Source organism: Pseudonaja textilis, chromosome 4 (assembly GCF_049901715.1).
Source record: "Pseudonaja textilis isolate UNSWEBS1 chromosome 4, rPseTex1.2, whole genome shotgun sequence".
NCBI lineage: Eukaryota > Metazoa > Chordata > Lepidosauria > Squamata > Elapidae > Pseudonaja > Pseudonaja textilis.
The window spans coordinates 47173585-47193011 of record NC_141993.1 but is presented as its reverse complement, the minus strand read 5'-3'; the positions used below and the strand labels follow the sequence as shown (position 1 = coordinate 47193011).

Sequence of the window (19427 nt, the reverse complement as noted above, 5' to 3'; positions counted from 1 at the left end):
TTGTTATAATTTATTTTGCCTATGCAGGAAGAAGGCACTTTACTCATTCTCTTGTTTATTTTAGGACAAATCCTAAAGGCCATCATAAAGTTGAAGATCCTGAAATTGCTTCCCTTGATAACATTCAGAATGGTCAACTCATCAGAGGCTATGTCAAATCCATTAAAGAATCAGGCATCTCTTTGGGGTGAGTTTTGTTTGCGATCATAAAAGTAAGAAGAGTACAAAGTAAAAAAAAAAGTATTTCACTATCTCCTTGTGTGTGTCTATTTGAATCTGATCAGATTTAATTAATATGCAGATATATTCCTTAAATCAGGCAGCTTTTTACCATCTCTTTTTGGAGAATAATTATTTGTGCTTGAAGAAACACTGTTGCATTCAGCAACTAGAGAAAGACTTACATCTTTTGTATAGACAGCATTCCCCACACAAGTGCAGCTTCTGTATTCTTATTATGGCCATGGGCTTGTTATATATATATTTTAGCCATTTCATGGGCACCATTTCAAGATGTGTGTTTTATCTTTTGAAGTACACTTGAAGAAATTAAGAAGTCTTCTTTCTTTACAGGTTGTCTGATTCAGTGGTGGGTCAAATTTCCCTTCAATATGTCACCCCATTCTTTGTGCCAGATCATTCACTCTGTATGAAGTACATACAAACAGATCAGCTTCTCACTGCCAAAGTTCTCAGGTAAGTAGGATGTTTTCCCAAAATGACAGTTTCGCTGAGATGACAAAATGAATGGGAGGCCTTGCGGGCAGTAAAATGTATGATTAAGAGAGGGTGTGGCACTATGGTGAATTGTATATGTGTTTTACTTTATGTTAATCATTTTATTAAATGATCATAATACTATTATCTGAAATGGTGTGAAGCTGAACAGATTAAAAAGGTAAAGCATTTTGGACATTTAAGAGGACACTGTACAGTTTATAATTATGCTGGTTCTTCTTTCTCCTATCATTTCTTGTGTTCTAATCATTCTGCAGTATAAACAGACAAGAGAACCTTGTGGAGCTCTCTATCCTTCCTGAAGACACAGGGAAGCCAAGCGTTATTCCATGTGATGAAAAGCCATGTAGTGAAATGGATACACCCTCCCAGAAATCAAGAAATCAAAGGAGGAAGCACCCTGAAAGCGAGCATGTATCTATCCTGGAAGATACTTTAGGCTTGATTAGGAAACATTTTTTAAAAAATTGTTTAACACTTATTTTTTTTTCTTTCAATGATAGGAAGTAACGCCAGCGAAAAAGAGAGCTTATTGCACTGAGGATGGTGATAGTGGTGTTGAAGTTTATTATCGGGAGGAAGAGGAGAAGGAAAAGAAGCATAAGAAGAAGTCTAAGGTAAAAGGCTGCTGGAAAGGGATTGGTCTTTTGACATTGTGGAAGCCATGTTTTCGTACAGAGTGGGATGGTTAATGCCAGTATATATTTCTGCTTGTTTCTCGGCAGGAAAAAGAAGTTCCACGACTGAAGGTTTCAGCCAGTTTTATGTGGGAGGAGGGCTTAAATGTGCTGGATGGAACCACGTTGATTGCAAAGGAGCACAGCTCAGACAGTGAGGAAGAAAATGATGCTGAATCTGTGGTACAGTATCTCTATCTTGTTTGCTCTTGGGATTAATTTGTATGCAATGGCAGTTAGTATGTAGTATGTAGCCCTTCAGTTAACCTTTTGTTAAAGGGTCCATCTAGATCAGGGGTCTGCAACCTTAAACACTCAAAGAGCCATTTGGACTCATTTCCCACAGAAAAGAAAACACTGGGAAACACAAAACCTGGGTGGGCGTGGCCAACTTGACATCACTCACTCCCACACAGTCACATGACACACACACACCCCAGCCACATCTACCCAGGTTTTGTAGCTCCCAGTATTTTCTTTTCTCTGGGAATCAGGTATCTCTCTCTTTTCTCTCTATATCTTTCCCCTCCTCATTTCTCTCTCTCCCTCTCATCTCTTTCCCTCTCTCTTTCTCATTTCTCTCTTTCTCATTTCTCTCTCCCTCTCTCTCATCTGTGTGTATGTTCCCTCTTGAACCATTTCCAAAAACTGGTGAGGGTGGGATTTTTTGTGTGTGTTCTTTCTTCTTTTGGGGGTATTTTTTACCATGATTTAAATCAAGAGTCATTTCAGGTTCCCAGATAAATGAAGCTCTTTTATTCCCCTGCTGTAGCTCCCTGTCGGCTGAACCTACCACTGGCTGGCTCTGCCCCTCACCCTCCCCTCCTACCTATTCCCCACCTGCCCTGACAAGGTAAGGGCGACGATGGGGGAATGGAGACTCGCTTCATATGAAGCACCCCTCTACTTAACTCTTCTTCCGGCCCTTCTTGGTGCTGTGCGCACCTTGGCCACTTGAGGAGACACACAAATTGCTCTCCACCCCAAAACGCTGGCTGGGCCAGCTGCAGCCGATGCTCCTTATCAAAATGGGATCCAGGAGGAGGAGGGGACGCCGCCTCTCCCATTGTGAAGCGCACTAAATTTAACTCTGCTGTACAAGACGCTGCGAGAGCATGAGCGGGCCATGGAGGCGGAGAGAGCAGTGGTGTCAACCGTAGCCGGGGCTGGTCAGTGTTTCAGGCCGGAGAGTAATTCGCACATGTCCCCGAGAGGCTGAGATTCGCACAGCATGAACAAGGGCCGGAAGAAGAGGGCCGCTTCGCTGTCACTCTGGAATACAGAGCAAGTCTCCATTCGCTGCTGTTGCCCTTATCTTCTCAGGGCAGGCAAAAGTGACTGGGAGGGGAGGGCGAGGGGTGGAGCCAGCCAGTGATGGGACAGGAAGCTTCAGCAGAGGGCCCAAAGAGCCGCATGCAGGTTGCCGACATCCAGTCTAGTTGAGAGTGTGTGTGAGGGGGTGTGACAAAGACACACACACACACACACACACACACACACACACACACACACACACAGAGATTCTTTTGTTTATAAAGTGAAGTGATCATGGAGTACCAATCACAACAAAAATCCCCGTGCACTATCAGAATTCCTGTACCTTCAGGTACAGTTTTTTCATACATAAAAGTTTGCTTTTGAGAAGAGTGTCTTGGGTAAAGCATTTTGATGCACATATATGTAAAATAACATTTTTATGAGATACATAACTCTGAAAAGAGAATACTTTCGTAGGTATAGCTCATTTTTATATGTCTGTGTGGTATTTTTTTACTTTTTAAAAATATTGCGGCAGTTTTTACAATACTTAAAAACATAAACAATAAATATAAAGTGGGGAGGAAGAAAGACTCCTCAGTTTGGAAATGATAAAAAAATTTGGGTTATGTTTCTGTTCTCCACGCCTCCTTGTCTGTCATTGTCTGTGTCCATGGCTAAATGGGGCAATATCTGTGGTGAATATTGTATCATATTAACTTCTAATATAAAGGTAGAAAGTGAAATAATGTAAAAGGTATAATGATAAAAAAGGACTCTTGTGGCTCTACTGGCATTAAGAATAGCTTAGAAAGGGACAGAGTGTCATCCCTCTGTAACAAAAATAGTAAACTTCTGATTTACTAATCTAATTGAGCCTGCTAAATACTCTAATAAGTTGGGTTGACAAAATCAGAAATGATGTGGTGATAGGTCGCCTGGGAAAGTGAAGGGAAATCATCAAAACCATAAAAAAGCAAAAGTTAGAATATTTTCGACACCTGGGAAAATACAGCATGCTTCACTTAATTCTCCAAGGAAAGATTGAAGGCGAACAAGGTCCAGGCAGAAGAACATCATGGCTACAAAATCTAAGGGACTGGTTTGGACAAAACTCAACTTCCCTTTTTTGTGCGGCTGTTGATAAAAATAGGATCGCCAACATGATCGCCAACGTCCAATGACAGATATAGCACGAAGTGCCCCAAAGGTCCTAGAGTAGTATCTTGGATGCACCCCACTTTGTCTTATAGTATGTTATCTTGCAGCACTACAGGTTTTCCAGTGGTCAAAGCCTTTCTCTTTCTCCCTTTTCTTTCTTTAAGGCCAAGAAACAAACAAAAAAGAAACAGGAACTGGAGAAGCAAAAGGCAGAGAAGGAACTCTCCAAGCTGGAAGCTGCCCTGATGGATCCCAAGCGACAGCCGCAGACAGCAGATGACTTTGACCGCTTGGTCCTTGGCAGCCCTGACAGCTCCATCCTTTGGTTGCAATTCATGGCTTTTCATCTCCAAGCTACAGAGATCGAAAAAGCTAGAGCTGTTGCAGAAAGGGCACTAAAAACAATCTCCTTTAGGTGACTTTTTTTTTTCTGTTGATCTTCGGTTTCCTTGGTAACAGTTCATATCCATACTATATTTTGCTTGGTTATATCTTAAAATAAGATACTTGCAGAATAAAGGGAACATACAATGTTTCTTTCTTACCTTTCTCCAAATACACAAGTGTTCATTATAAACTAGCCACAAACAAATAACATGGCTACTAACATGAAAAGCAAAATCAAGAGCTTTGATCTTTTGTATTGAATGTTGCCTTCTTTCTTCTTCAGAGAGGAACAAGAAAAGCTGAATGTGTGGGTTGCTTTGCTGAACCTGGAGAACATGTATGGCACAGAGGAAAGACTGATGAAAGTTTTTGAAAGAGCAGTTCAGTACAATGAACCTCTGAAGGTCTTTCAGCAGTTGGCAGACATCTACAGTGCGTCTGAGAAATATAAGGTAATGCCAATTATAGCAGCAAGAATGATCACTTTTATTCATCTCTATGGTTATGACAGGAAGAATATATGTTTGAGTTCAAGAAAGACTGCACCCATTCTGCTCCAGCTTGTCCTAGACTCCCCTTTACATTTTGGACTTGTGGATATTGCCTCTGTTTGGAGGAGCAAATGGCTTATCTCTTGGTAGCTCTTTTCAATGTCAGATTATTGCTCTTGTCTGGATCATTGAATGCAAAATGTACTCTTAAGACCTATGAAATCTATATTCTAAAATTGCAGAATTGACATTTGCTGATGAAGAATCAGGACATGTAGCTGTATATTAAGCTTGTGTTCAGTGAAGCACCTTGTTGAATCAGGTACACAGGCTTAATATATATATTTTATTTTTCTAAATATGAGAGAAGATTTACCCTTCAACTCTTTAGTACTGAATTTAGAATTTCTGGTCAAATTGTAGAATAGCAGTTTTTTATTCTGAACATAAGTTGAATCGTTAAAGCCTGGGGAAATTATTATAATGTAGAACTTTTAAGGCTAAAATAAAACAAGACAGCTGTTTTCAAGCCATGTCTGTGTGAAGGTTCCAAGTAATACATCGCATTCAATAAGAACTCCGAGACAGGCAATTTATTCAGAGAACATTTTATTGAGACATATCAAATTGGCACATTCTTGGTGGAAAACCAAGTTGGAGCTGCTCCTTTGCCCGGGCCCCTAGTTGGCATTTGACTTCAGCTGTGGCCGTTCGCTCGGGCATTCGAGGGGAATGTCAGGCTGTCCTCTATTCCCCCACAGGTCCCGTCGCTTCTCCAATTTCTCCATTCATCTTCCCTGAGTCTTTTCCGGTGCCCAGGTAAACCGGGTAAGCGGCCGGAGCTCAGAACCCCGGACAGCAACTCCGGTTTGGAGCCTTAAGAGTTTAGAGAGCCGGTGTTCCACCCAATTAAAAGTAAAAGTTTGTCACTCCCCCCAAGAATCTCTAGTCATATGGTCCAATCAGCATGTAGTCCAGTTGCTAGACGACCTCAGTCTCCATATTTCGAATGCCTGCACCAATATCCTTGATTCCCAGGGGAAATAATTTTATTTAAGCTACAACACCCCAGCTATCTTTACACACTGGCCCCTTTGCTTCAGGCTGAGTCAGCCTTGAAGCAGTGAGAAGAGAAACCTCCCTAAAGAAAAGCTACAAAGAGAATATGACCACAGTTAGGTCAACTTCAGGGTTGACAGTCTGTTTAACTTCATCGCCACATAAATCTCTAAATCTCCTAGCACAAAAGTAGTTACTACCCATTTCTATAATTATTGGAAGATAGGATAGGAAAACCAGAGGTATTGGTAGTGTATTTGTGAGAGCTAGAGCTAGATTATCCTTTGTAATTTAGGAGCAGTGTAAATAAAACTGTTTTGCATATTTAGGATGATTCTTTATCCTTTCTCTTGATCTATTCAGGAAGCCGATGACCTATACAATACAATGCTGAAACGCTTCCGTCACGAAAAGTGTGTGTGGATAAAGTATACCACTTTTCTTCTGAAACGTGGTTCAGTGGAGGCAGCTCACAGACTTATGCCACGGGCACTGAAATGCTTGCCAGACAAAGAGCGTAAGAGTTCCTTGGTTTCCTTTTTTCTTGAATAGGGATGTCTATATTTTCCTTATTGGATTTTCATTTAAATTGGAGTAGATTAATGTCTGTGTTACCTGTATTGTAACCATTCTTATCTTTGTCTCTTTCAGTCATTTTCTTCCATTCTCATTTCTTCACCTTCACTTCTAATATATTCTTTTTTCTTTCACGCCAATAGACAGAAACAATTCCAGCAACACAAGGAAGAGTGCATATTTTACAAAATATTAGATCTTTCCATATTTCCAATATTAGACCTTGTTTGCTAATCTTATCTGAAAATTCTTTTAGCGAGGATGTAGCTAACAATATATTTCTAAATAATAGTTACACCTTCAAACTTTAGACAGAAGTCATAATAAATGCTGGAAATAATCCTTTAAATAATCCTTGCTTCCTCTTCTGTTGCAGATGTGGATGTGATTTCAAAACTGGCACAGTTAGAGTTTCAGTTTGGTGATGCAGAACACGGCAAGGCCATGTTTGAAAACATGCTGAGCACATATCCTAAACGTACAGACATCTGGTCAGTGTACATAGATGTAATGATAAAACATGGCAGCCAAAAAGAAGTCCGGTGAGTACTAGCATGTGTAAGAAAGTTAGGATTCTTAATTTCCAGCAAAGATGCAAAAATGCAAGCTTGGGAATATTTATTATCTTAAAACTGAAGCAAACAGAGTGACTTGATTTTGGCAAGGAAATGGTGTGACACTTAATGATGAGAAACCTAAAAAATTTGCTTTAGAAATATATTATTTATATCTCTTATGAATAGGAGAAAGCAAGCCAACAATTTCATTCATTTTAAATATCAGATTAAAACTGTTTTCTGAACATTATATTGTGTTTTTCACAGGGATATTTTTGAAAGAGTGATTCACCTAAATTTAACAGCAAAGAAGATGAAGTTTTTCTTTAAACGCTATCTGGAGTATGAGAAAACGTATGGCACGGTGGAAACCATCCAGGCTGTGAAGGCAGCTGCATTGGAGTATGTGAAATCCAAGAACAGCCTTGCGGAGAGCTAACCTTTGCAGCAGACAGACTTCGAGGTCTTGCTTTTAAGCTCAGGATGTTGAGAAGGAGACATGCCTCATCTGTAGCACAAAAGCCCTCCTGCTTTTTTGCATTTCCCAACAAGCTCAATAACAGATTGGAATAGCCAGGTCCAGAGACTAACAGTGTCAGTGATGTATATGTTTTACACCTTTTATATCTGTCTCCCCACTCACCCCCAGTTCAAATAAAATAATTATATTTATAATCATATTTGTATTTGATTCTTTTTAAGATATACAATTAGTAATTGGGAGAAAGCAACCAGCTGCTTGGTTACAGTAGTAAGTTCTTCCCTCCCTAAAATATTTTGTATTTTATCCAAGCATAGGCAGAAGATAATAACACTACTGCTTTCTAAGTATTGTATGAAATATATTCAAGGCTTAAAAGCTAAATTAAAAGGCTGCTGTCTGCAGGAGCAAGGATCTGCAATTCTATTTGATTAGACTCATCATCATAGCTTGGTTACAGTAGCAAGTAAATAGTTGTTGTGGCCTGTTGGCCTTAGGCCCCTCCAGCAACCAAATCAGAAGAGGAGGAGGAGGCATGGGAGTCAGGGTCAGCATCAAGGCAACATGAAAGCTCCAAGGGAGAAGAGGGAATGGAGCTGCCAAAGACAGGTGAAGCCTGGGCCGTCCATCACCCCTCAGTCAACATCCCCCCGGTCCAGAAGTGGCTGATAACGAAGAGGTGGAACAGCTGGATTCAGTGCCTGACATGCGGATGCACAGAAGGCAAAGGAGAGGAGAGCAGTGGAAATCCGTGGGCCAATCCTTGGGAAGGAAGAACCACTGTTGCTAGCGAAGCCCCACCCTAGCTCTGAGGATAAAAGGCAGGGGGCGCAAATGAATAGATGTGCCAGAAAACTATTCATCTCCCTGCTGGACAGACTTGTTAGCCTGCGGTGAGAAAGAAACTTTTTCCTATGGCTGCTGGCACTCCTAATAAAGGAATGACTGAGTTAAGTTCAGAGGGTTTGTTGTGTTTGGGGAGCTGGGTCAAAACAATAGTTCTCTCCCCAAAATATTTTGTATTTTATCCAAGTACAGGCTTAGAAGATAATAACAGCACTGCTTTCTAAGCATCGTATAAAATAGATTCAAAGCTTAAAGACTAGACTAAGAGGCTGTTGTCTGCAAGAGTAATTCCATTTAATTAGCCTCATCATCATAGCCGAAGTATAAAATACTCAGTTTTTATTTTATACGCCCTATTTTGTTCTACATCTGCAATTCACAGAATTCTGAGCGTCTTAAAAATATGCTGAAAATATAAATGTTAAATATACAGTTTTTAAACAATTAGCAGTTTCCATACATTTTTCCATCTCTTAATTTACAACCCTGTATTCCTGATTCATTCTCCTGCAGAAGACTAGTCGTTGCCTAAAAATTGGCAGTGCCGTGGCCTTTGCATAGTAGGAGTGCAAATGTCATGCACTGTCAGGAAAATTTGTTCTTTTGCACTTAATTCCAGTAAGTGACAGTCATGCACCTTGGAGGAAAATGGCAGGGCATGTATATTTTTGCATATGATATTTGAATAGATTCTTATTCATTTATTTTATAACCTGCTTTTTCTTCAGGAATTGAAGGCTGTGTACATAGTATGGTGTTCTTCCATTTTTGCCTGCATCAGCAATTGTATAAAGTTGGTTGGGTTTACAGTTACTGGCTCAAAATTATGCACTGAGTTTGTATTCCTGAGGTGGGGTTTTCCCCAGTTCTAACCCAATATTTGACCGTTGTCTTACCATCCACTTCTGTAGTTTTTCATATTTTAGTCACTGATAATCCCACATACATCCCACAATATCTTAAAAGGCCAAAGTGAATGTTAATAACTATTATGATTTCTAGCATTTAGCAGTGTTAAGATTGAGACAACAAATCAACCTTTCAGTGTTTAAAATTTTACCTTCATTAACAAATTGATCAAATGTATACAAAAAAGAAAGATCTTAAAAACTAAGAGAAATTAGAGCAGATTTTACAAATAAAATATTTTGCCAACTTGGTGTGGCTTTTGTCTAGCAGCCACACTTACAAATGAGACGCAAAGGAAAAAGGAGATTTTTTTCTCTTTCACCTGAAAAGGACATAATGTTTATTTGTAGACAAGTGTTTCAGACTGATTTGAAAGATACTGTTAGTCCTTGACTTACGACTATAATCGAGCCCAGAATTATGGCAGTAAGGTGATTGTGCCCAATTTTACAACCTTTTTGTGGCAGTTGTTAAGCAAATGCAGCTGTTAAGCAAACATGTCAGTCATTAAGCAAACCCATTCTAGCTCATGAGCATTTATTTTGCTGGAAACCAGAAATAAATACCAATTTCTGGCAAAAATAATAATAATGGTAGAACACAGTTGCATGGCTGCAAGACGCTACAAACAGTTGTAAATGTGGGCTGGTTGCTGGACATCCAGAATGAGGTCTATGACCGCAGGGAGAGCCCAGCCATCAAAATTTCAAACCCAAATAATAAGTAACTCTGAGGAGGTCTGTAGTAACTTTGAATAGTTGCTAAGCAATCAGTCATAAATCAAGGACCAAATGTATGTGTTTGTCAATTAGCGTATTTTCTGAATTTATACATTGATGAATAACTTCCTGTTCAATTGGACAGATAAATCATCTCTCCCCACCCCAATATTATTTAGTACCAGACTGTTAAACTGTAATCTTATATAAGATTATGTCCCACTGAGCTTCATAGGCCTTATTTCCGATGAGACAGCACCGATTGATTTGTATCACATGTGACATAATTCATTTGAAAGCTATCAGCTATATATTTTCTGAGAGTTTAATCAAAGTATAAAATCAATTCTTGGATGCTTTCCAGCATAGCTGGCTTAAGTGCTCAAAATTATTTTCGTGAAGCTTGTAGGACAGCTATTGAGTAGATGCAGGTAGTCCTCGACTTATGGCCACAATCAAGCTCAACGTTTCTATTGCTATGTGAGGCAGTTGTTAAGTGAGTTTTGCACCATTTTACAATTTTTCTTGCCACAGTTGTTAAGTGAGCAACATGGTTGTTAGGTGAATCTGGCTTCCTCATTGATTTTGCTTCTCAGAATGTTGCAAAAAAGTGATGATCACATGACCCTGGGACAGTGCAACCATCGTAAATACATGCCAGTTGCCAAGCATCTGAATTTTGATCAGGTGACCATGGAGAAGCTGCAACAGTCATAAATGTGAAAAATGGTCATAAGTCACTTTTTTCAGTGCCGTTGTAAATTTGAATGGTCACTAAACAAATGGTTGTAAGTTGAGGACTACCTGCATTAGGTAGCTAGGAAGGCTGTTTCCTGGCTATCGGGATTAGAGCAGTTTCCTGTTACATTTTTGGCCCACTTATGGAGGCGGCTGTAGAGAGGGTAGCCATTCTTCTCCCGATAGATATAAACTCCAGTAATGGCCTCCCATTGTGACCTGGGCTGAACATTTTTCACATTATATGCTTGGACCAGTTCCTGGTCCTCTTTATCTAAATGTACAAAGCCAAAGAAATTTTGGACGTTGTTGGCAGCCACAATCTTGGAATGTACCTCAGCAGTCTGTTGGAACAGCCTAGCTTCACTAGAGCGGTATTGGTTCCAGTAGGCCTCTTGGCGGTAGCTAAGTGGTGAGCAGCAATGTTTTAGGCACTTGGTGAAGAATACAATAACTGCAACTACCCCAATGAGCATCCATCCAAAGAGCTGAAGGAGAAAGAAGATAGAGCACGGCTTGGATTAGTTTGATTTTTAACAGGTTCAATTTTTAAAAAGCCTATCTTTATTTTATTTCTTTGAAGTCAAAATTGGACTTTAAAGTATAATTGAAACTCTATTCAAATTCAGTTACATTTGTAAGTGGATAATGGTGAAAGCCATAAGTATAGTAGAATTTCATTTTTTTCACACTGACACTGGTTAATAACTGCAAGGTTTGCGTTTAACTGGTAGTTGAGGATTTTTATGGATTAAATATCTGAAAATAATCAATTTTGTTGGAGTGGACTTCCATGCAACCAATGGATTCCACTGTTTCCTGAGTACTCTTGTACTTGCTCTAAAGGTTACTAAGTTTTAGGAGATATTCTTACAAACTGCATTAAAAACATTTGATAAAATAAAAATGTTCTTGCAATGAAGAATAAGATCTACCAAACTATCCTGTTTAAGCAGGCTTTTGCATCTTCCACTGCTATGGAAGATTTTTACCGTTATTCTTTGGTTTTTACTGTACAATGGGCCAACATTCATTTTGCATTTTTTTTAATTCAAGTTTTTATTTTATAGCATATAAAAACTCCAATTTCAATTGAATATTGTGTTGTCTGGGTACAAATAGTTTTAGAAAATAATTAATAAAAAATGTTTACAACTATATTCATTACATTGATATTAATGATAGTGTTAGTCATAATAACAACAATATTATTACTTCTTGAATTTTGATGACTTGTTTGTAGCGTGCCATGTTCTTAATCTGAATTAGTGAGCATTGGAGTTCATGTTTGGATTTTGCTTTATGATATTTTTATAATACAGTCATATCTTGGCGCGTAACTGCTTTAAAACTTGTCAAATTTGGTATTTGACGCATTTTGAAGCAGAAATCTTATCCCACTGTTCATCTTTCACCCTATAGTCAACATGCAAAGAAGAATTGACTGATGCCGGCTGCCTCATGACTTCTTATTTCTTCTGGCTGAAATAGTGGGTTATGGGTTAAGTCACATGGTTTTCTCCATACTTGTTGGTTTTATTCGGCATGTCTTCCAGAATGAATTACTGATAATGACCAAGGTACCACTGTATATGTATAATATACATACATTATATATATAATATACATACATATATAATATATATAATTTTATATATGCTTGTGTGTGTGTTTGTGTGTGAATAAATTAATATTTTATATGAATAAATAAATTACCTGTGACTCATATCTTAATCGTCTTATAACTTCATCTTTAAAATGTGTCATGTTGGCTGGCTGATCTTCACAAGGAAATCTGGCCAGAATATCTGGTCCATAGCCAGGTGGAAAATGATCCAGGGAAGTGGGATCCATGAATTCACTTAAGGCACAGATATAGGCTTCTCCACGAAGCAGTGAGATCACTGACCATGTGACAGGAGCCACTGCAGCTCTTCCCATGACAGATCCAAAGATCAAGAAATTAGCCGCTGCAGAAAAGTTCTTGGTTCCTCTCTTGTGACACTCAGCCACTAAGTTCCAAGTGTGGTTGTTCCAGATTACACCAATCACGAACAAGGCCAGTGCAGGTACTCCTATGGCAGCCAAACCGTAGATGTAATTCCGAGTTGGGGAACATGGACAGTGGAATGCAACCACCGAGAACAGTTCCTGGCTTCCAACTGTACCCAGAGCCACCAAGCCATTGAAAATCATCACATCTTTACTTTTAAAGAAGAGTGAAAGAAAGCGGAAATTTTCAGTAATAAGAGCAGCCATTTTATTTGGGTTCAATCGGAGCTTTTAGTATTTTGATGCAGAAGAGATGTCTATAGACATTCTTGGTCTTCTTACCTCTTCATCTACTGTAAAAACAGAACCATCACTAACAATTGTGCATTTAAAAGTGTACACTTGTCAAAGATCACTAGGCATCCACATATATTTCAACTATATTTATTTTAAAGTAACAGCCTATGAACCTGGTATTATAAAATAATGCATCCAGTTTACAATTCCTGCAAGTAATCTTTCAGCACAGTTCTTCTCACATATCAATTATCATAAAAACAGCTAAAATTTTCGGAAAGAAATTTGTAAATATTAATTATATAAGAATTTATGCAACTTCAATATACAATATTCACTCTATTTCAAATGGTTATGTTTTATTACATAGAGCCCCACTAAAAGTATTTATTCCCCATTCACATACTGAGAATGTATTAATAACAACAACAGCAATATTTGTAATACCACCAAACATCCAGATTTGCCTAACCCAGGTCCTTGGTAAAGATTCGATAGGTAGACAAAAATGCCAAACCGAGCCTGAACATCCGGCTGACTATGCGAATAACAACAACAACAACAACAACAACAACAACAACAACAATAATAATAATAAATGCTACTTTTGTCAGGTGTCCAAGTGATGAAATCCTCCCCCCATTATCAGCACAGAGAAAGAAAGAAAAAGAATAAATGATTAGAATATCAGGCTAAATAAAAGAGCTACACATGTCAATTTCGGGCTCGACAGCTTTCATCTATTCTTCCATTCCCTCCTATTGTCTCTCAGCTGGCTGGTTGTTCACCTTCATTTTCCATCTTATAAAAGAACAATCAGGTGTGCCTTACCTTTTCCATGAATTTGCTGCTATTTATATAGTGATCCTGGAATTGTCTGAAGTTTTCGATGAAGAAATATTATTTTTGTGGGTTGAAGAAACAGTGCTTTTAATCTTGGATTCTGACTATTCTGTTCTGGACTCTCATTTTTTCATGACCTTACAACTATGATATCAGCATTAAGTCATTAACATGAATTTGCTGTATTTATGTGAATAATCTGGGCTGAGTTTATAACATTTGATGAATTACAGGAAATAAATAGTTACTGTCTGACTAACTTGAATCAAGGGGAGTAACAAGGACAACCTGAATTTATCACCTTTGGTGACATGGCTCAGTAGCTGATGTCTACAGTCACTTTGTAATGTGTATAAGGTATCACTGAATGTCCTATACTGACAGCATGACTAATGAGGTATTTTTATGACACAAAAAAAAGTCAAGGGAAGGAATCATAGCTAGTGACTTCTATGTATAACACAAAATTTATTCCTTGCATTTCAGATCCTAAAATTACAAACTGGTGAAAAATTAACTGCTTGGAATGGGCTGTTTGATTATATCTTAGCTCAGGAAAAATACATTCCTTGCTTGCTTCCTTCCTTGTGATGGAACTTTTGCGGGTAAGAGTTGAGTTATTATTGAGTTATTCTCCAGAGCACCTGAGGGTAGGACAAGAAGCAATGGATGGAAACTAATCAAGGAGAGAAGCAACCTAGAACTAAGAAGATATTTCCTGACATTTACAACAGTTAATAAGTGGAACAACTTGCCCCCAGAAGTTGTAAATGCTTCAACACTGGAAGTTTTAAAGAAGAGATTGGATAACCATTTGTCTGAAATGCTATAGGGTTTCCTGCCTAAGCAGGGGGATGGACTAGAAGACCTCCAAGGTCCCTTCCAACTTTGTTATTCCATTCTATTAATTTTTGAACTAAGTGAAATTGATAATATTTTCATTACTTTCCCCCTATTCTAAGTGAGAAGAATGGTAACATCACCGTGCTGTTTCTTTTTTTAGTCGGGTTAGGGATTGGAAGGTGTCAAGTACAAGGATGAGTCAAGGGAAGGGAGTTCATGCCAAAAAATATTATCAATAGAAATCACAAGCCCTCAAAAATGGACCCAATAGGAAAGAAAGAAAGAAAGAAAGAAAGAAAGAAAGAAAGAAAGAAAGAAAGAAAGAAAGAAAGAAAGAAAGAAAGAAAGGTGTTTTCTTTCACTCAGCAGAAGGAAAGTGTAAGAAGTAGGGTAGCCATCAACGGAAGCCACAGTAAGTGCGGTATGGGCAGAAAACCAGGCCATCCCCAATGCTAATTTGAAGAAAAAACCCAGAATTCCAGAAGGGGGTTTCCTGAGCTGACTTCATTTAAATTGAGCAGCTTAAGACTGCCTGAAGAAAAGCCCTGGGTTATTAAAGGTGTGTGTGTGTAAGTCCTCCAAACTGGTAGGGCAACTAGAGGTATGATGAATTTAGATTGGTCGAAGGGCCCAATACATTCTTTGTCACCAGTGATCAGTAACTGCTCCCTCACGTTGGATGTCTTTCCATATACATCTTTCTCTTCCCAACATCTGTCTTTTTTCCTAAAAAATAAGGTCAAGCAGGTACATGTATGAAAAAGGCAGACTCCCTCAGAGGAAGGAATGGAGATTTTTGGGGGAGCTCTGAAAAATGTTGGGGAACAGTGACTCAGATGTTTGTTGGAGAGATAGCTTTAGTTGTTTCTTTAAAAAGATTTTTAAAATTAAGTATCATTATAAAATAAAATAAGAAAAAAAAAACAAAAGTAAGAAAACTAAGAGAAAGGAAGGGAAAATGGAAAGAAAGGGAAAAAAGTGTTGACTTCAGTATGGTAAACTATAAAAAGAGAAGTGGTTTAAGTTGTATGATCAGCCTGTCCTTTTGAAAATGATATGCTGCAAAATGACAAGTAGTTTCCAAAGGAAATCATCCTAGAGAACAGGGATGCCTGTATAAATATTAAAAAATACAAGCCATTCTACCATTAATATATTCTTCAGTATGAGAATTATTTTTGCTCTGGCTGTGATTACTGCTTCTTGAATGTAATCCTCCAATTCAAACTGGATTTTAAATACTTTACCAATACATTTAATAGAACAGCTTCAATTGTATGGTTTAACTTTTATCTTTTATGCTGGATTTGTAAAAATGTTCCATGTATCTTTTCTGCTCCCTATTTTTTAGCTATAAAAAAGATTCTCCTGATTTGTTTTACTGTTACTTTATACAAAAGCACTGCAAGATACTGAATTGCAAGTACTTATGTTCATTCAGCTTATATATCTTCAGCAAAATATTCCTAATGCTTTATTTGCTTGATCTTAATGTAAGACAGGATATAAGACTGGCTGGAGTTTCCACCCTTTTCTTCTCTATTGGCAAGCTTTCTGTTTTTTCAAGAAAGCCATTTTTTTTGGCTTTTTTTTAGCATGTTATTTTTAACTGTTCAAGAGCAAGTTCCTGCCTTTTTTAGCTGGGGTCTTTTACATTGTTCTCTTTTGAAACAACTATAATATAGTACATTTGAAGGAATTTAGCCCATCAAATAGTATCTCAGCTTTCTTTCAACTCATCCTCTCTTCTGGAAGCAGCAAGGAAATTAATTTTAAAACACCAATTTCCTATTTTAGATGTATTGTATTGGAAAGAATTATGTTCACTGTCTCCAAGAGCCTAACTAAAATTGTGACTTGTATCGGCTCAGGAGTGCCTGCTTAGCATTAGCTGAAATTGCCAGAAGAAAAGTTTGATACGTACTTGTTTCTTTGGACCCTGGGAAGCCTTCCACACACCACTGCGTATCCATGATCAGCAAGCTTTGTTTAAGCCATCCTGGAGTAATGCTTACATTCAAAACATACACTATTTACTAGGCTTGCTTCTCCATTTAAATATTTAAGTGAATCATGTTATGTAAACGATTAAACGTATGTAAATATGTATATTACAGACACTTCAAAGTGCACTCTTGCCAAAGAGAAGGAACAATTAAATAACATATAAATTGTAAACCAAAGATAAAACAAGAAAACTTATTACCTATCTACAGAAGGAAAAGCTCTTGCTGTTTTATTTTCATTACAAATGTAATGGAGCAGAATCAAACTAGCTTCAAAATAAACTTTCAATCTATCAGATGTGAATGTTGGCAGGATTAAGCTAGGACAGATTATTTAGTATGAATGAAAAGGATATGTACGGTGTATTGAGGCATTATGGTGAAGCAATATACAGAAGCTTCCATTAGCAAAGAATTATCTTCTTTAGCTATGCAACTTATGGTGATAAAGCCTTTGGTTTCCCAACTCATTTTATTATTAGCACCTGGAGCATCTTTTCCACATGCATTAGGACTCCAATGTGTTAACTCTGCAAGAGTACATGCTGACTAGGAATTCTGGAGATTGAAGTCCTAGACCTAGGAGGTCTGGAGGGGTTTGGGAAGGACAGTCTGGAGGATTCTTGTTCATAGTTGTAGAATCAGCCTGAACTGTCTACATTTTCTTTTTCTGAGCAGCAACCCTGATGGAGCAGATAATATTAAATAATCAGGCTTCTTTCAAATGTGGGTACCTCATAATATTGTTCCATTGAATTTATTATCCTTGGTTGAAATTGTTCTCCTACCAGTGTTGCTAGATAATATCTTCAGTTATTATCTAACCATTAAGGGCTGTAATCTATTTACCAGTTTATGTACCTGCAATCTTGTACTTGAAATTCATTGTAAACAGTCATAATAATTTATAGAGACAAACTCCTTTCTACACATTAATATATATGCTTGAGTCACGTTCTCTTGAGGCTCAAGGGCTGAAGCCAGATCAGTTCTCTTTTAGGCAATACTTTCAACTTTTGTTGCCTTAAATTTCTAATAAATGTGGAGGGGAGTGAAAAGAGTAGATCCATTATCCGTATCTCTACCCACATCCACATTTGTTCCTTGTTCATTGCAGTGGAACCACTACAATAATTAGTAACGTCAGTTAGGACACAAATGCCAAGAAAAGCACATGCCAGGCATCTCACATATCATCCCAGTGCAATAGAGCCCCACCCTTAGACTAATGCCTAAAAGTTAGAAACCAGCTAAAATTAAAACCAAAACAAAACCAAACAAAAATTCTACCCTGTCCATGATTCTAAGTTGCAGATTTGAAAATAGTTCATTTTCATAATTTTAAAGCTGAACAACATCACCACTGTAATATACTAAGTAAATGGATTTAATACTTTATTACTACTAAAAAAATAAAAGCTTTGTTAACTCTTGGTGGTTTGAAAAAAAGAGAATCTGATCTATTTCTGGCATCCGATAGCTCCCCAAACTAATTTCTGCCTAAAATAAAGCTAACACCATATTAGGGTGAAATACGTTCTCTTCAAAAATACATTCTTTGGTTTGTATTATAAACTGGTACACTTATTTCTCTGTTGCTTCTTATGTTTTTACTGTAATTGTAAAAGGTCTTGCTTTTTCTAAAACTGAAATGAAACCTGATGAAAAATAATCTTTTATCACTTACTTCAGGACCTGGCTAAAGCAATGTCCGGGGCTTCTCTAGTGACCATGTAGATTCTGAATTTATTCCAGGTTTATCCGACTGTCTGCCACTTGAGCTAGGCATTGGGATCAGAGGCAAAAATTGCTGTTGTCTGAAGACGGGTTAAAAAGAGCGAGTGTGTTGATTTCTAGCAGTTTCCTTTTGGTCGGGAAAGGCCTTTTTTTTCATTTGAGAGGGGAGGAGAAAGATTTCAGTCAGGGTGGAGATTATACATGCAGAGAAAGAGTGGAAAAAAGAGGCTTGCTTCGTTCGGTTGCTTTTTGAGGAGAAAAGTAGGAAAATTATTGGAAAAAATGAAACATTCCACCACTATAGGATGATTCATAAGCAGAAGAAGGAATTTCATCGTTCAGCTGCCACAGGCTACTCAGTTAACAAATTGAATATTCTCTGGTTTTCTAAATAATGTTTGATCAAGAATGGATTTTGAAGTGCCTCCCTCCTCTCTCTCTCTCTCTCTCTCTCTTTGTGTGTGTGTAGACAACATTGTTTAGCTACTCCCTTAGGAACCAATTATGTTCTCAATCAGTTAGTTGTGACATTTGGTCACTGGGAATCTACTACATCATGCCACTTTTTGAGGCACAACTCTCTCTGGCAAGCTAATTAAAAACAAAATGCAGCCATCAGACTGAAGAAGTTGTTAACATTTGTTCTACAAAACCTATAGCAGATTGTTATAGGAGAAACTGCATACAAATAAAGAGACTGTTAGATGCTGTTCCTGTTGATAGCTGATTATATTAGACTCATCTCTGACAATGCCAATTCTCCTCTGGTCTTCACAGTTTGTCTTTATTTCATCCCTACTCAATAAGTGAGTTAGTCATAGATCATCATTATATTACAACACAGAATATTTTCCCCTGAAGCCAATATTATTAAGATGTGCAAAATCTGCAAAGCTTTATTTTGCAGGTGAGGTTGTGGGGATATGCCCTGGTGGGACCAGAGATACATTTCGAGAGTCTTGGAAGATACCATCTCCTCTCTGCTCACTAAGCATTGTCCATCACACACACACACACACACACACACACACACACACACACACACATCCTTCCCATCTCCAATTTTATCAAGAAATGCTATTAAACTCAAAGGGAATTCTTTTTTGGTGTGGA

The 19427-nt window shown here is 38.0% G+C and overlaps 2 protein-coding genes across 4 annotated transcripts in view; one reads left to right on the top strand and one right to left on the bottom strand.

Annotated features, from left to right (window-relative positions):
- The window catches only part of PDCD11 (programmed cell death 11), a 38699-nt gene extending 31121 nt beyond the window's left edge, over positions 1 to 7578 (top strand). Inside the window, exons 27-36 of one of the 2 annotated variants that reach the window (XM_026704712.2) lie at positions 65 to 187; positions 574 to 696; positions 996 to 1152; positions 1242 to 1355; positions 1464 to 1598; positions 3998 to 4248; positions 4504 to 4672; positions 6134 to 6287; positions 6723 to 6888; positions 7171 to 7578. In XM_026704712.2, the coding sequence (XP_026560497.2) occupies positions 65 to 187; positions 574 to 696; positions 996 to 1152; positions 1242 to 1355; positions 1464 to 1598; positions 3998 to 4248; positions 4504 to 4672; positions 6134 to 6287; positions 6723 to 6888; positions 7171 to 7342 (1564 nt within the window). In that variant the 3' untranslated portion in view covers positions 7343 to 7578. Of the gene's footprint in view, positions 1 to 64; positions 188 to 573; positions 697 to 995; positions 1153 to 1241; positions 1356 to 1460; positions 1599 to 3997; positions 4249 to 4503; positions 4673 to 6133; positions 6288 to 6722; positions 6889 to 7170 lie in introns of both variants that reach the window. The other variant, XM_026704711.2, reaches the window with a different exon arrangement.
- A 1691-nt stretch (positions 7579 to 9269) lies between these two features.
- Positions 9270 to 18530, bottom strand: CALHM2 (calcium homeostasis modulator family member 2). 2 transcript variants are annotated; one of them, XM_026704960.2, is made up of 3 exons: positions 18265 to 18530; positions 12313 to 12941; positions 9270 to 11084 (listed from the first exon to the last, which is right to left on the bottom strand). In XM_026704960.2, exons 2-3 carry the CDS (start codon positions 12853 to 12855, stop codon positions 10668 to 10670), a joined length of 960 nt encoding a protein of 319 aa, XP_026560745.2. In that variant the 5' UTR covers positions 12856 to 12941; positions 18265 to 18530; the 3' UTR covers positions 9270 to 10667. The 2 variants fall into 2 exon arrangements, with proteins under 2 accessions (XP_026560745.2, XP_087788926.1); XM_087932800.1 differs by having other exon boundaries at positions 12313 to 12938; positions 18265 to 18388.
- Positions 18531 to 19427: the final 897 nt, after the last annotated feature.